General features: G+C 45.9%; 1 protein-coding gene across 12 annotated transcripts in view; it reads left to right on the top strand.

Moving 5' to 3' along the window:
• Ucp4A (Uncoupling protein 4A) overlaps positions 1 to 16997 on the top strand; it is a 64001-nt gene that overhangs the window by 16700 nt on the left and 30304 nt on the right. The window contains exon 1 of one of the 12 annotated variants that reach the window (XM_076184857.1): positions 9493 to 9521. The exons of the other annotated variants lie outside the window; for them this stretch is intronic. Within the exon in view, the coding sequence (XP_076040972.1) occupies positions 9508 to 9521 (14 nt within the window). The 5' untranslated portion in view covers positions 9493 to 9507. Of the gene's footprint in view, positions 1 to 9492; positions 9522 to 16997 lie in introns of those variants that run through there. 12 annotated transcript variants of the gene reach the window in all.

Below are 16997 nucleotides of genomic sequence, written 5' to 3'. Positions count from 1 at the left end.
AAAAAAAATTAAACAAATAGAAAAAACAGAAATTTAAATATGTATGTATATATGTTTGTTTATATATATATATATATATATATATATATATATATATATATATATATATATATGAAAACAAGTTACAAAGTGAAGTGTTCAGTTTTCTATACGGGGATAGATTCCAGTTGGAGCCATCGTGTCTCTCCGAAGTCGTCGTTCCGAGGACGTGATTTGCAGTATTGGCTGTGGCGAGGGCCAGGCGGCTTTATTCAGCTGAGACGGGCGGGGTGTGGGAGGGAGAATCGATGGAAACCTAACCAAACCTTACTCTCGCTCGTGCCTCCTTTCAACCTAAATGAAGTCGTCTGGCGCCAGACAGAATAGAGTCTTTAAAGTCTGCCCGTCGGGTCAGAGGGACATGGCCAGTGTGTCAGCTCTGGACATCGGGAGAGTTGTCAGAATTCACGGTTGACGCTGTGGTGACCCTCCGCTTCACCAAATAAAGTTTGGTGACGTAGATTAAGTTAGGCGAAGCGAGGTCACATTAGGTTAGGTTAAGCGAGGTCACATTAGGTGTGGGAATTTGGCGAAATGGGAACGTGTCAAAACAGTTTGATGAGATGAGAATCGTGTGATGCTGCTCCTGCTGCTGCAGGTATGTTCCCCATCACCATTAAACTTTAACTTTTGATGACACCGGTAGTGGGCCGTGACTGAAATCGAACTTTCTTGTAATCAAGAATACCGTTAGGTGACTTGCAGTGCGAGCCCCATCCTTGCTCGTCGTCGGATTACAGGGGTGGGTCGTTGTTCTTGACCCGATGGCCCATACCACACCACGCCGTAGTGTGCCCGACGAGGTCATAGGATACGGCCCGGGAAAAAAAAACAAAATGCCCGCCGTGGAGGTGCCAGGCGCTGATTGGTGGTTATCACCGCGTGTATCGGTGCCGCCGCCTACGCCATCGATCGTCCCCTGCAGCGGGTTTCCTCGGACGGGGCGACCGCTGTCCAGCCCCAGGTCACCGGGAGGTAACTCACGGGGACTCCGGAGGCCCGAGGGCGAGATGCGGTCACGCCGTCGCCGGGTGCCGAGTCAAGAGATGGCGCCCCGATCCAGACTCTCACAAGTTGATGTCGGGAGGCTGCAGGATCTCCAAGAGGAGGTTCTTTTAGACATCCGCCGTGGCGTAGTTGGTAACGTCCTCGTCTCGTCCCTGCATGGTCCAAGGTTCGAATCCCATAGGATCCGTCGTTTAATCCAACTGTCGAGACGGATCCGTTTACTTGTCGGATGGCTCTCCTGAATAAAATGCGATGACAGGATGCATTGCTTGGCCAGCGGTCACGTGTGGGGACTCCGCATTGCACGTGCACACATGTGATCTGTGGTGGCTTAGAGGCTCTTCCGGACTCGGGCGTTGTTCCGCATCGTTAACGTGTTGACCTTCAAGAAGAAGAAGAATGGATATGCATTTGAGGTTGAGCTACCTTTTGAACAAATTAACATATAAAGTGCTGCCTGTTCTGCACAGGGAGTAGGCAAGCTCGCGCCTTCTTCCTCTTCCTCCTCCTCCTCCTCCTCTCATTTTCTTCTCGTTTTTGAAGGTGAGACGAAGGTTCGGGATGTGTGGTCAAAACTGTTGCATAGAGAGCTGCTTGATCGACTGCTGAGCTCATTCCCCGTTCCCAGTGCAGAGCTGTTGCCAAGCGGGTACCCTCATTCTCCACCTGACTATTATTATAATTATTGTTGTTGCACAGCACGCAGAGTAACTCGGCGAGCGAGGTTTCGCTAAAGGGGTTACCCGCTTGGCGCCTAGCCAGAACTAAATGTTTAAATGCGACGCCCAGGCTGGAAGTTTTGTGTGTATTTATCCATTTATGTATTTGTTTATTTTTTTCTTTCTTTTTAAGGGGACCCCCCGCCCAAAATCTTTTTTTCTGAAGGATCTTGCTGATTTTTTCTGTGTGATATCTAGGTCTGAGAAAACCTTCACAGCATGAGTTTTATTCAGATCTGACGAGTAGTTTTTTATTTTTTAATAAAAAACCTAAAAAATACCATATTTTTGGGCTTTCAAATCTTATCTCCTCTTACAATTTTTATTCGATGTCTTTCATTTTACAGCAAAAGAATCTTCTACATATATTAAAAAAAAAATAGAAAGCTTTTTTAAATATCTTTGTTTAACGCCGAGGAAAAAAAATATAAAAAAATTATCGAAAAAAACCCGCAAAATTTTGACTTTGACACGTTATTAAAAAAGATTTATTTAACATATGCAAAAAAACTCTCTATTTCATTTGTTGTCATTTATCTAGCTATTAATAGAGACCTCATATGCAAAAATCGGTTGAAAATTGAGGGAGGAGATAGACTTTGAGTGTCAAAAACTTAAGTTTTTCAGAAATGAGTGTTAAAGTTTTTTTTTTCCTTAGTTTGACTAAATTTTACATTGGACCTCCAAAGACCCATTGAAAACAGGTTCCATTGTATTTTCATGATGATTTTGCATCTTTCAAGTAACTCAGGCACTTTGTACCCTCCTACAGTGTAGGATATTATTCACTCAAAGTGAGGGTCTCATAAGCCGCCACCTCACTCTTTGTCGCAAAGTTTGAGTTCTTGGTCTAGAATGACCCAGCAAGGTAGTCTGATTGCTGGGATTCAGCTCTCTTTTCTTGGGTTTCCTTTCTGGTGTTGGAACAGGCTCTTGCTGCATCAGGGACATCACTGTGAGGTTTGAGACTCTAAACCCAAGGTGTTGCAACAAGGAGGCATCCTTGTAGCCACTTGTTAGCAAACAGTTGTTTGCGTAGAGACAACTTGTCTGATATAGGTGTAGAGGACAGAGGATCAGGTGCTGAGGATGTGGATGTAGATGGATGGGAGAGAGCTGCTGGAGGGAGTACTAGTGGTGGTGGCGGAGGTGGTGATAACAAAGTTGATGCTGGGGTTCTTTCTTTCTCCCCTTGAGTTGCTAATGTAGACGTTCTTATCTTCTGCAAGTGTGCCTTTTGTGTGTGCATGGCTAATATCTTCAAATATCTCTTCACTGACAAATAGATGCGAATTTCACACGGCAAATTAGTGAATGTGGCAAGCTAACGTGTACATGTCCTTTACTTTGTAAGGCTCAGGCCACTGCCAGTCGTGCAGGCTGAACTTCCTCACACCACATACTCACGTGCATGCCGGACGTAAGAGAAAACTTTGAGTGCATCAAACGCAAAAAAATAGAGTAAAATATGGTCAAAACGTATGTAAACAATGGTCGTGCGCAGCATGTGGCTGCCGGGGGGAGGGAGGGTAGGCCCTTTAAACCCTTTAAAAATGGCGGTACGATAAAAACACTTTACCAGCATCTAGAGCAAGATCCCTACTATGTATTTATGCAATAAAAAAAATCGAATTTTTCTTAAATCTGGGGGCGGGGGGTCCCCTTAAGGTTTGCGGGGCTGTCGCCCGCCCGGGCAGGAAAAAATGTCTTTATTAGAGATGCTCAGTTTATAATTATATAATTCGCTCGCGGGGTGCGTATAGCAACGTGTCCTATCAGCCTAAACCTCAGCTCTTCAATTTTAAGACTTTTGACAAGGTTTAGGATTGCCATTGTTCTAATTCCTTTAAAGTAGTCTTGTCAAATCTAAGCGCATATGTGTGTGTGTGTGTGTGTGTGTGTGTGTGTGTGTGTGTGTGTGTGTGAGGAGGAAAGACATGAGTCTTAATCAATGTTTATTCTTGCCAAGTTTCGCAATGAGCTTTTACAAAGTGCGTTGTTGCGAAATTAGTGATGAATGAACATTGATTAAGACGTCTGTGTTTCCGCCTCCCACCCACCTCGTGTGTGTGTGTGTGTGTGTGTGTGTGTGTGCGTGTGTGTGTGTGTGTATTTGTGTTTTCCACATTGAACACACAACATTACGCTCAGGAAAGAAATTTATATAAATGATGTGGACTAATTCACTCGTGTTGATTTGTTGGTTGAAACGCGTCACTCCTAGATGCACTTTTAGGACATGCTTCCGAGTCCTGGGATCTTTAGGAACACCCCCCCCCCCCAACCCCCTTTTGATGGGAGGCAGGGGGCGATGGGGGTGGAGGGCAAATGCTTCTTGCTCGGATCAACAGGTGTTCCGTAGGAACCGACGGAGTTTCTTGCTCAGAGATGAGCCCCGACCTCCAAGGACTAAGGGCGTGTTTTTGTAGTCAGTAGTTCGTTTCGTATTTGCTGTCGCCGTGCAGGCCCGCGGGCGCTTACGGGTGGATCCTCATGTTCCTCCTCCTCCTCCTTCTCCTCATCCCCCTCTTCCTCCTCCTCCTCCTCCTCCTCCCCCCCTCCTCCTCCTCCTCCTCTTCCTCTGCCATTCTGTCCAAACGCAGCATGCCGCTCATTAGCTACTAGTGAAACCAACGCTTCCAAAACAGCCAGTATGTATGTGTGTGTGTTTCCTGTGCACAGAGGCACCATGTCATCGCGTTATCTTGTGGTTACATCTTGTTGTGTAGGGACGGGGTTTACTACGCCTAACGGTCTTCACAGCTAACCTTGGATGAAGAGGACGACGAGGAGGAGGAGGAGGAGGGTGAAGAAATGGAGCTGTGAGGAACAAATGGCACCGTGCCAGCACGGTTAGCTAAGAGCAAGGGCCTCCTCTTTTATCCCCCTCCTCTTCCTCCTCTTCTTTTCTCATCTTCCATTTCCTTTCTCCTCCACTTTCTCCTCTTTTTCCTACTCCTCCACTTTCTCCTCCTCCTCCCCCTCCTCCTCGGACGTGACCCCCCCCCCCATCTCCCGTCGTCACCCACTGTTTATGTTACGCATGGTTTCCCCAAAGAGGGGAAAAAATATTGCGTAACACTGTTCTTCTGTGTACATAGATGCCAAGTGTCATCATGTGCGTGCGTGTGTACGTGCACACACTCATGTGTGCTCACCTGTGTACACGTTGTACAGTACATTGACCAGGACATCGGTAGTACATAAATGGTGGAAAGGGCGAAGGGACGGTGTCGTCATGGCATAGTTCCCCAAAGACATTCCTCCATATGTGTGTGCGTGCGTGCGTGTGCACAGCTCGCAGGATTATCGATGCAATTGGTTCGGTTTGTTCACCATAGAGAAGCTGTGGTTGGAACCCTCCCCCCCCCTGCCCACAGGGGGTCGTGGGAACAACCGGGATGAGCGGCTATCCTTCGCAATGGGGGGAAAAACGGGTCACTTGAAGAAGAATTTAGGTAGTAAATAACCAGTTCTCCAAATCAGTAATTTTTATTTGATGTACATTATGTATTTATTTATTTATTTGTTGATTTGTTTAATGGATTTAAAGTTGCATTTGAATTATCATAGAGTTCAGGGTGGTCATGTTTATAAGAGGTTTCAAAACTAAACCACAACGTGCACTAGGTTACTTTGTTAACTGTTGCTCTCCGTGCCTGCCTGTGCTTGTAGGGTAGAGGCGCCGCCCAGGATGGCAGGCAGGCAGGCAGGCAGGCAGGCAGGCAGGCACCTCAACTTGGAACGAGGTTCTGTTGTCACGTGTGTATGTTGGGTGCCCCTTTGGCCCCTCGACCTTCTGTCAATGGCAGAGTTTTTCGTAGATTAGATAGCCTTGTGTCGATTAGAAGATAAAGAATGGTTGGGAATAGATACGTCCATTCTCGAAGGCGTTGTACGAAGACGAAGTGCATTTAGACCTTGAGGATGGAGGGGTCTCTCGGGTCTGGAGGTCCGAGGGATCTGGGCGGACAGTCGGAGGTGGTGGGATAGCTAGTTAAGAACATGAGAACGGAGGAGACTGCAAGAAACCATAAGGCCTACGCTAGGCAGTTCCAAGCCCCTTACCACCTGTCATCTTTATCCATAAGTTTATCTTCCCTTAAAACAACCAACAGTTTTAAGGAGTTTCGATCCTTTGTAATGAGGTTGGGTCCCTCTTAAAAGGTTGGATCCTTCTTAGGGTGGTTGGATTTTTTCCAGAGGATTCGGATCCTTTTAAGAAGAATCCAGCCCCATTAAGAGGGATCAAATCCCTTTAAATAGGATCTAAGCTCATTAAGGATTATCCAATCCCATTTTTAGAATTAAATCCCCTTAAGCGAAGATAAGGTCGGAGGGGGTTAGTGATTGACAGCTCCCGGGCTCCATTCCATAGAGGGGTCGCTTCAGGACACACGACTTCAGGACAGAGACTGAAGCGTCTTTCAGTACCACCGGGGCTGTTGTTTCTCCACCTCAGGTGAATAAAATCGCCGGGCGTGAACCAGAACAAAATATGTCAATGATAATACATCCATAAACACCCGGCTAACCCAATTGATACTCCCCCCCCCCCCCAAAAAAAAAAAAAAAAAAAAAAGACAAGAATCCCAGAGTGGCAGGTTGCTCACAACATATAATGAATAGAAAAATCTCAAGCCTCGTTGCGATAGGTCACTTACAATTCTTAACACATAAACCCCGATTATTGATAACTTTAATCTTCCACCCCAGCTGAAAAAGAGATAAGAAAGCCCGACATCAGGTGATCCAACAGATGAATATTGGAAAATTCTGTTCTACGTTGAATTAAGATGAAAAAAACTTCCGCAATATTGAACGATGAACCACACATCGTCAAACGTCAGCGGTTATCCAGTTTAACAAGAATTGTATCGGAGAAAAGGTCGCTCCAAGAATGTATCAAGTGTGTTGACGTAGCGAAGGCGCCAAGTGGAGGTGTTCCGCCGTGACTGTAATCTCCTCTCCTTCTCCCACTGAATGGAATTGTTTAACGTTGGACATAATAGAATCTGATGTACGTTATTGTCCCTAAACCGAGCTGGGAGTGTCCCACGGGAATGGTGAAAATCGCCTGGCTACAGCCGAAACAGGGGAAGCCACACTGCGCTGAAGGGAGTGGTCATCGTGAGAGGAGACTGCAGCAACCCTCTTCTCCCTCCCTCCCCCCCTCTCTCTAACAAGTTGGCCTGCCGGCGGGGAGAGGGAAATGGAAAAGTGCAACCTGGTACGGAAGGAGGTACGGGGAGGTTGCTGTTAAGCAAGCCTGGCTGGCAAATATAGCTCAGACCTCATCAGCACCACTGCCAAAGTCACCGACCGTCCGCCCTTCACACCAGACGTGGTGATTGAAATAGGACATAACGGCGTATATGAACAGGACGTGTATGGATAAAAGGTTAAGGGGGGATGTACAACGAATATGCTTAGCTTTTAATCGTAATTGAGGAGACTTGATTGGCACAGTTGTCAACTCTTTATCAGGTTGATATTTGATAAGCTCGTCATAAAAGAAATATCTTGTGCGAGACTATGCCTCTTGCTGTAGCACGGAAGGAGACGGGGTATCGAAAGAAAAATTTTAATTTTGTCCTGAAAAGGACATGTTTGGCCACTCTGCCCAACAACACGCCACTTGCGGCAGCCAAATACGTCGGTGGAACCCTATGGTGGCATTGCCGCTTCTGGTGAAGATACTCACCACTACCACATCTACGGGTACTATCACCATCAACACTACCGTCACCATCGCCAGCACAAGGATCATCACTATCGACACCCATAACTATTACTACCAGCACCTCCACTAACAACTACAACAACCACAACCTAACTCATCCTCTCGCCACAACACCTGGGTCACCGCAGTTTGACGTCATTTAACTACCCCCCTCCCTCCTCCTTTCCAGGTGCAGCACCCCCAAGCAACCTTGATATACGTAGCATACGGGGTAAATGGAGTGCAAACGAGAAACACACACACACACACACACACACACACACACACACACACACACACACACACACACACACACACACACACACACACAACCACCTGGCAAGGGCAGGTTGCAGATTAGCGAATCGCAGAACAGGGACCGTATCATGTGCTGCAATGTACCACATACTGTGCTGGTGGTGGAGGTACAGGCGTGAGCACCGGCCACTGGGTTACCCCGGGAGTTGGGAGGAGGGGGATGATCTGAGATACCGCATCGAGAGCACAATGGGAAGAATTCTGTTAGGAGACTCGATATTTGGGGCTGTTGTTGAGCATGGAACAAAAGGGAGCACCGCTCGAAGGGTTACACCGTGTGTGTGTGTGTGTGTGTGTGTGTTTGCCTAGTTGTATTTTACGGGAAGAGAGCTATGCTCGCAGTGACCCGCTTTTGTTTCTTTCAGAATCCAGTTTGATCTTAAGTTCTTGTATATTTTTTGCACTCGCTGTTTCCTCGTTCAGTTTGTTCCAGAGTGTGTGTGTGTGTGTGTGTGTGGTTGTGTGTGTGTGTGTGTGAGAGAGAGAGAGAGAGAGAGAGAGAAATGCCGCAACGATAAGAAAATGTGGTTAAAAAAAAGTTGTTTAGCACCTGGCACTCCGCGGTGGGTCAGGTCCCCTTGGAGGAATAGGTCTACTACGTGTTGCGGCTCTCGGTTCTTGCGTGGAATATAACGTCCTCTGCAGATCCTTGTTAGTCAGTCTAACCCCATCCCCCCATCTCTCTCTCTCTCTTTCCACCTCTCTCTTCCTTTCTCTCCCCCCTCTCTCTGTCCCTCTCCCTCCCTCTCTCTTCTTCCCTTTCTTTCCCTCTCTCCCTCTCTCTCTCTGCCTCTCCCTATCTCTCTCCCTCTCCCTATCTCTCTCCCTCTCCCTATCTCTCTCTCTCTCTCTCTCTCTCTCTCTCTCTCTCTCTCTCTCTCTCTCTCTCTCTGAAACACACACACACTGAATCCCATTTTAAAGATAAGGTAATGGTTGAGCTTCATAGTGCTTGGGGGTCGTGTGGTACCCCACACACAGCCCGATATTTCTCGTTGTGCCTTTGTACGCACACGGAAAATAAGTATAATAACATATTCGTGTGTGTGTGTGTGTGTGTGCGCTTATGGACCAGAACTTCCCCTAACCCGAATGAGTGGAGTCATTTGGCGCTAGTTTGAAGAAAATGGCCAAATGTGGCCAAATGTGGCCAAAATGACCGATTTGCTTTTTGGGAAGGTAAAGCATGGCCAAAGAGATAGTTACAGTTCAATTCAGCATCGTAGAGTAGGTGGGAAGTGAGTTTGCGCCAGGAGGTGTGTGGCTGCCGAGGCCTTCACCTTTGCCCTGTGTGCTTAGGATACCAAGGTACTGAGCGATCACCCATGAATTTAGGGGTCGAACCCGGATCCGCGTCTTGCGAGGCAAGGTCGAAATACCGTTTTTAATGCAGTAGATACGTTTGTCACTATCAGGAGCACAAGAAAAACATTGACAATAGAAGAAGAGAAGAAAAAAATTATAACGAAAAAACATACAGCTACGCGTTATCCAGGAGATAAGAGCGATATATCATCCGCGAGATAACGCGGAATAACCCGCGGTAAATAGGTTCCCAAGGCCACGCGGTGGAGTCGGGGTGGGGCCTTGGGTGGGCCCTTGTGTTCGCACCTTTCTCGGCTGCTGCATCACCCTGACTGACAAGACGAGTACTGACGCAGCTTACAATCTGAGGCTCAAAAAATTGGGAATATGTGATGCATGCCCATGTCTAGGTGATGTTTACTATGATCTAAATTTGATTGATAAATGTAACACGAACGTGCTAGCTAGGTTGGTTAGACTGTCATTTAGGTCCACACGTACCTGAAACTTGGAGGTGATATTCGTGTGTTATACTTTATTCAGGAATGCACAGCACGTACACTCCAAGTTGCCTTGGGACTCGCATGTCTGCACACTTGTGCTTGTGGTGGCACGGGGGGGAGGAAATTTTTCAGAAAACCCGGGTGTAGCCAGGTGCTCTGGGCGGGTTTGGAAGACCCGTGTACAAGCACGTGTTTGGTGTCTTTAGAACGAGACGTTGAAGAGTCACGTAGTTTGTGTAGTTCAGCCTTAATGGTGCACTGCAGGACCAGCATATCCCCTGAGGGGCGATACAGCCTCACCAGTGGCTTAATCTGGCTGGGTAAGGTTGTCAGTATGGTGAGAAATGCTGCTTGTGATTTTTTTTTAATGGCTGTGGTTGTGCATGAAGTCTGAAGTCAGTGTAATGAGCTTGACAATACTGATTAGGTGCTACCATGTCTAAGCGACACTGGTATACTGCACCTCCAGTGTCCGCCGTTGTGGAATCGCGGACAACTTTGAAAATATCCAGTTGTTGTTATGAAGACGAAGGTAGGAAGCAGCGTAGACGGGTTTGAAGCTATATTTATTAAAGTGTGTGATGTCTTTACAATGTTACATTGCATGGTCATGATTGACTTCTAAGATGCCGCTGGAGAACCGAGAATATCCAGGTGTTGTGATAAGACATCGTTGCTTAAGCTGTGATAAGAGGTGCTAAGATCCTCGTCTCTTAAACCCCAGTCACAATCAAGGTTACGACCTGTTTCCGACCACCTTCGATCGAAAATCAAGCGATCGGTCGGCGACACAAAACCTATGGAAGGAAATGAAAAGGAAAAAGTTAATGTGGTTGGTAAGATGAAAATCTATGTACAGTACTTAGGACTATTCAGTGTGTGTTGTAATATATCGATCTGTCTATCTTATTACCGACTACCAGCGACTTCCAAAGACTACCTGGAACTGGTCGCCAGTGGTTGGAAACAGGTCGTAAGCTTGGGCCCTTAGGGAGAAAGAAATGAGTAAAATAGGAAAAAAAAAATCTCAAAATTGCGTTTGGAGAAATCTCAGGCGATGCAGTGGGACCTGATCCGCATACGAAAACGGTGGGTCTGAAAAGTGGAATCTGGAGAGAAATGGCTGCAATGGAGATGAAAGTGACAATTGATCCGGAAGAAGGTGGAGAATTGGAAAAAAATATGGTCTCTGCGGAGAACCCACTCAAGAAAAAAAAAAAAAGGGAAGAAAAATGTCTATTAATGGGTAAAAGGTCACCATAATCGTAAGATTTCCGAGTGCAAAACAAATAAAGGTAAAATATGTATAAACTGCACAAGCATGAACTATATGCAGATATATACATAGCAAATAGGCTCAAGTGTCCAGTGTATCAAAGATTAAATGACAATAACGGTAAAAGTTATAACAAGTTAGGAATATACCGGACCACCAATATACTGTACACTTTTCCTACCTGTACGCAAGGTAATGTGACCATAGGCCCATTGGAGAAGTACATCCAGAGCAGTTGTAAGTTCAAGACCAATTACTGTTCGAAGAGGATCTATGGGGAAAAAATGAATCGTTTCAGTAAAACTCGTTTAGGTGATTACACGCACGATGGGTCAATCTGCGTATTAACTGCCAGCCGAATGTGTGATCACTCCGCTAAATCTTGAGCCTCAGGTAGATTCTGGTCCACCAACAGTAATCCTCTCCATGCCCTTCGGTCCTGTGCTGCTCCCATCCAGGTTGCTTTATTTATTCCTCTTCTGTCCATCTCCGCATCCATACCGTCCATCCATCTCATTCGAGGTCTCCCTCTGGGTCTTCTTCCAGGCATTCTACCCGTCATAACTCGAATGTGTGATCGATAAAGATAAATAGATAATTGAAGGAATGGATAGATGAATGTATCAAAAAGTGTCAAGTGGATAAGTAGGGCGCGTGCGCAGTCGGGATGCCCACCACGGCATAGCGTTTTGTAGTTGCAATTGATCTGAAAAACAAAACACTGTAACGTCATTCATAACTCGGCGTGCACATGTCAGAGGTACGATGTCACCTCCACCTGATCATGTCCGTGGAATTCCCAAGGGCGAGATGGCAAATATTATAAAAACACAATAGATACGATATATATATATATATATATATATATATATATATATATATATATATATATATATATGTACATATATATATAATATATATATATATATATATATACACGTATATATATGGGGTAAGGATCTCTTTCAATCGATATAGCTCGTAATGTTCCGGGAAGGTTGGTACTACTGACCTTGCATGATGCCTTTATTTGAATATAAGTGAATGGGAGCGGCTACCGGCTATTACTACGTCTTAACTGGCTAGCAGCTTTTAAATGACTAACAACAGCTCCATCAAATGTCCTCTGCAATCGCCTTTGCTTAGCAGACGTGAGTTAACAGTTCCCCTATTATTAGTGTAATTTGTTTATTTGATAGATTTATTTATCTTAATTTTTTTTGTTTTCACTCGCTTTCCGATGATTTCATGGTCCCTATTCTTCACGGCATGTCTACATGGACATGTGTATGGATGTGTGCATGTACATGCATATACATGTGTGCTGGGCGTTGGCGTTGCCACAGACTCTTCCCCTCGCTGGTCGGTGAAGGTCTTCTTTGTGTCGTTATGAAACTCAAAAGTCGGACGACTCTGCCAAAATTAGGTCGTTTCAGAGAGACAGAGACACCCTTGACTCCTTTCTCCTCCTCCTCCTCCTCCTCAAGCGGATCAGTATTTCTCTCACTCTTTCTTCCTATCTCTCTCTCGGTCTTTTTCTTCCCCCTCCCTCCCTGCCCCCTCGCTCCCCTCTCTCCACCTCCCTTCCTCCCTCTCTTCCTCCCTCCCTCCCTCCCCCTCTCCTCTCCCCCTCCCCTCTCTCCCTCTCTCTCTCTCCCCCTCTCTTCCTCTCTATCTCTCTACCCTCTCTCCCCCTCTTTCCCCTCCCCCCTCTCTTTCTCGCTTGCTCCCTTCCTCCCCCTCTTTCTCGCTCCCTCTCCTCCCCCTCTCTTTCGCTCCCTCCCCTCCCCCTCTCCCTCTCCCTCTCTCTCTCTACCCTCTTTCCCCTCCCCCCTCTCCCTTTCTCGCTTGCTCCCTCCCCCTCTTTCTCGCTCCCCCCTCCCCCTCTCGCTCCCCCCTCCCCCTCTCTCTCGCTCCCCCTCCCCCTCTCTCGCTCCCCCCTCCCCCTCTCTCTCGCTCCCCCCTCCCCCTCTCTCTCGCTCCCCCCTCCCCCTCTCGCTCCCCCCACCCCTCTCTCTCGCTCCCCCCCCCTCTCTCTCTCTCTCTCTCTCTCTCTCTCTCTCTCTCTCTCTCTCTCTCTCTCTCTCTCTCCCCTCTCTATTTCTGTCTCTTTTTCACCCTCCCTCCCTCTCTCGTTCTCTCGTCGCTTTAAGTGCCATTGCCTCTCTTTTCCTGGAAAATCTGTCATGTCACTGGATCCAGCCAGCCGGTTTGCTAGCAAGAAAGAAAAACTCGACAGAAAGCAAAACTTCGCACAATCTTGGTTATAGTAAGGATGATGATGATGGTGATTATGAAACGCGTAAACAAATATCTTGTGCCAGGATCTATTCCAGGTCGACGAGTTAAGAAGAGATACATTTGTAAACAAAAATCGCATCCTTAATATGATTATGTTTGTTCATATTCATAGAGCTTGGAGTTATCGTTCGTGCAGCTTTTAACGTCGCTGCTCGTCAGACCGCGGTACCGAGTTCGCTTCCCTTTGCATGAAAGCACTCACTCATCTCTTCGTTGCCCTAGCTCTCTCTTTGCAGGAGACCCTCGGCCCCATGCGAACCGGCAACAGCCATCATCTCGATCCATAAGTCACTGTGAAGATGTGTGATGCTTGGAAGGAGAGGAGGGCAGTGCAGTATAATGTGTCTAATGTGCAGTGATGGAAGCACCTGGGGCACTTCATTCTGTCTTGGCAATTTTGATGCCGAGTGGTGCTGCCCAGGACGTAGGCTTCAGTTTGATCAAATGTAGAATTTGGTGGTCTGTTATAGAGTGCGTGTTCTATTGTCAGTGTTTTTGTAGGTTGTTGTAGGTTACTAGGAACGAGTTTTTTCGGCGATTGAATAGAAAAGCCCCACAATACTGCAAGACTTTACTGCCCCCCTTGAGCAAAGGGACGGATGTGTACTTACCTAAATGTAATATACAGGAAAGGAACAACTTGTCCAGCTATTGTTCTCGGATGATGGGGGTTTAAAGGTCCACTGTGATCGTTTTGGATTTATTTATTTTTTGTTATTTCATGTATGAAAATATAACATAGAAGTTAGAACACTAAAATACACGTTTCAAGCATTATATAGTCTTGATTTGATCCAAATAGCATTATCTTAAATGTGTCTGATATCAGACGAACTTTTCAATGTCGCAGATACATTTTCCACCTCAAGGGCATACTGATGACGTAAAAGTTGCTGTTTACATTCTTCGACATGGCCGGCACGCAAAATGAAAGTGACTTCACATCGAGCGAAGAAGATTGATCAGATTTGGATGCCCTTACGTGTTCCAATGTGGGCACGGTACAAGGACATATGCACAAACCAATTCGGATATCCAAACAAAACTCAATTGACTAAGAACATGTCGAGAGCGAGGAATCCTCAGAGGATGAGCGCCCATAACGTGCGGGAAATAAGGACTGGTGGGTTCGGAATGCATTACTGCATGCACGCCTTACATACATAAATGCGCACCATCAACCACTCACCAGACCAGACACATGACTTCATTGGTTTGTCATCAGACGTGCTAATGAAGGTCTGAAGGCATGAAATGGTAGGCCTAATACCTAGCAGACATTGATGGTTGTGGCCCTATCTGCCAGGCCCCAGCATGCCCAGCAGGGCTGGTTTTGATTTTATTTTGTTGGAAAAGCATCTACACGACCACCAAGATGGCCACGCCCACAGTGCATGGATAGTTCATCTGTTCATGCAAGGAGGAATTGATGTGTTTTACTAACTATCCTTGTTTTGTTTTGTTTAAAAAAGTCAAAGTGATAGTCAAAACCTACATGCCAGGTTCATCAAAGTCCATATGCCCATTGCCTGGCATGTCTTTTTCCCAATCAGGATCGGTGTCCATGCGAACAGGAAAATGAAAAGAAAAATTAATTCCATCCGCAGCAAAAATTTTCTTCGAATTACTGTTACAATATGTGGCTACACAATAAACCATTTTCGAACTAAATACTTGATAAAAAAAAAATTGCTAACACACGAAATGTGATAGATCACTGATCAAGTTGACAGCGCAGTACGGCATTGTATAGTGCACGCACATGGCATGCATCCGAATGTAAACAGCAAGACTGACGTCACAGCCGATAGAGCGTTACGAGAACAGCCGAAGATCGGCGAAGGAAAAGTTCGTCTGCTACCGATATTTTGATAGGCCCTTTTATCACATTACGTAGTAATTAGGATTTATTTTTGCATTATTTTTTCAAAAAGTGACTAAGCCATACATCCAGTAAATATTCACCACCTCTTTGAAAACCTCGGTTGACCTTGTTGTATGTTGGGCTTGGGCATCACCCCGGGTGGCCCAAGCAGGAGGAGGATGGGGGAAGGAGGGCCAAACCCTGTCAAACATACAAAAGTCAGGTGGACTGAAGCCGTCTTAATTCCTCGTTGCACCGAAACAGAAAAGGTGACCAATAACGATAAGAATAAAAACAGGAGAACATAAAAACTTACTCATTCCACTCCACTCATTCCTCCCCTTAAATCACGCACTCCATTACCTCTTTACACACACCACTGATTCGCTCATACACTTTCACTTCACTCGCTCTATTTCGCCAGACTTACTCCTGATAGCTTCGACGCATCGCACCTGCGCATCCTGCGCCGCAGGCACAGCCAGAGTCGAAGATCGTCACTGCCATCTTACTGGGTTGTTGCTCACTAGTCAATCCCCCTCCCCACCTCACCCCCTCACCCTTCTGCGGGATCGTCTGCAAGAAGTGCAAGAGGCCTCGACGTGTCTTCCCAGTGGGTACGGACGCTTAGCCCGGGAGAGGGGAGGGTGGAGAGCGGTTCCCCGTTCTCCTTTTAGTCCGGTTTTATATATGTATAATATATATATATATATATATATATATATATATATATATATATATATATTTTTACTCGCTCATTTATTCAGTTGTCCATATTTGGGATTGGGGTGGGGGACTGTCCTTGGTGTTGCCCCCAGCAGGCGTCCAGCTAGGCTCTGTCAGTAGAGGCGAGTCGGCCTCTTCACTAGTCGCCTCCGAGCGTAATTACGTTGTGATGCCAGAGACGAGCAGGAGGAAGAGGAAGAGGGATTAGGTGGGCGGGATGGGGAGCGCTGTTGTGTGGCGAAGGGGGGAGGGGAGACTCGCCTCTTAGAAAACTCGTTTCGTCTCGCTTCTTCCAACAAAACAGGGAATCAGCACGAGGGTGAATGAGGTAATGAAAAAAAAAAACGTGAAAGCGTCACTCTCTCTCGTCGATGAACACCACAGTGTTTCACTAGCTGAGTTTTACACTGGATTCACCATGGTCTTTGAATCACGTGTTGGACTCGTCATCATCCTGGATGAGAGCTCAGGGCGCGTATGACCGATCAATGGGTAATATTGTGACCTTACACGCACACACAACCCCAACTCCCCGCCCACGAGAGTTGGAGTAACAACCCGCAGCGCGGCGATACTGAATTTATTTCAGCCCTGGGCTGCATCAGCGTTAGTGACCTCCACTAAAAAGTATATATATATATATATATATATATATATATATATATATATATATATATATATATATATATATATATATATATGTATGTATGTGTGTGTGTGTGTGTGTAATGTATATCCCTATCCCCATATTATGTATAGATCTAGTGTCCACCTGTGGATACTATAACTGAGTCATCATAACCCCAATAAGGCATTGGATTCAGGACATGATCTATTTTTGTTTTATTTATTTATTTTTGCATCCAACCTATTTATGGACCAAAAGGTTTCCTGTCGGCATGCACTTTCTTTGTAATCTATTGTAATCTTTCTCGAATCTTCTGTGGACCCATGGGATTTGTGCAAGGATTATTGACCCTGTGCCAGATCTGTTTTAAGGGACATTTCAAAGAGAAGATACAGTATATGGGAGGGCTTGTGGACTGTTGCATGCCACTGTGGGGTAGTGGTTTGTTTTCCCTTTGTGAAATTTAAGGTACCAGGCATTGTTAGTATTAATAGAATGACCTGACAACTGTCATGGCTGAGGTTGACCAAGATGAGTTTAATCATTTCACAGTAGAAAATATTTCCTTCATGTGAATGAAGTTTTGCA

This window comes from Oratosquilla oratoria, chromosome 5, assembly GCF_046742065.1.
Source record: "Oratosquilla oratoria isolate Oo_2021 chromosome 5, ASM4674206v1, whole genome shotgun sequence".
Classification (NCBI taxonomy): Eukaryota; Metazoa; Arthropoda; class Malacostraca; order Stomatopoda; family Squillidae; genus Oratosquilla; species Oratosquilla oratoria.
This window is presented reverse-complemented; position numbering and strand designations above follow the sequence as displayed.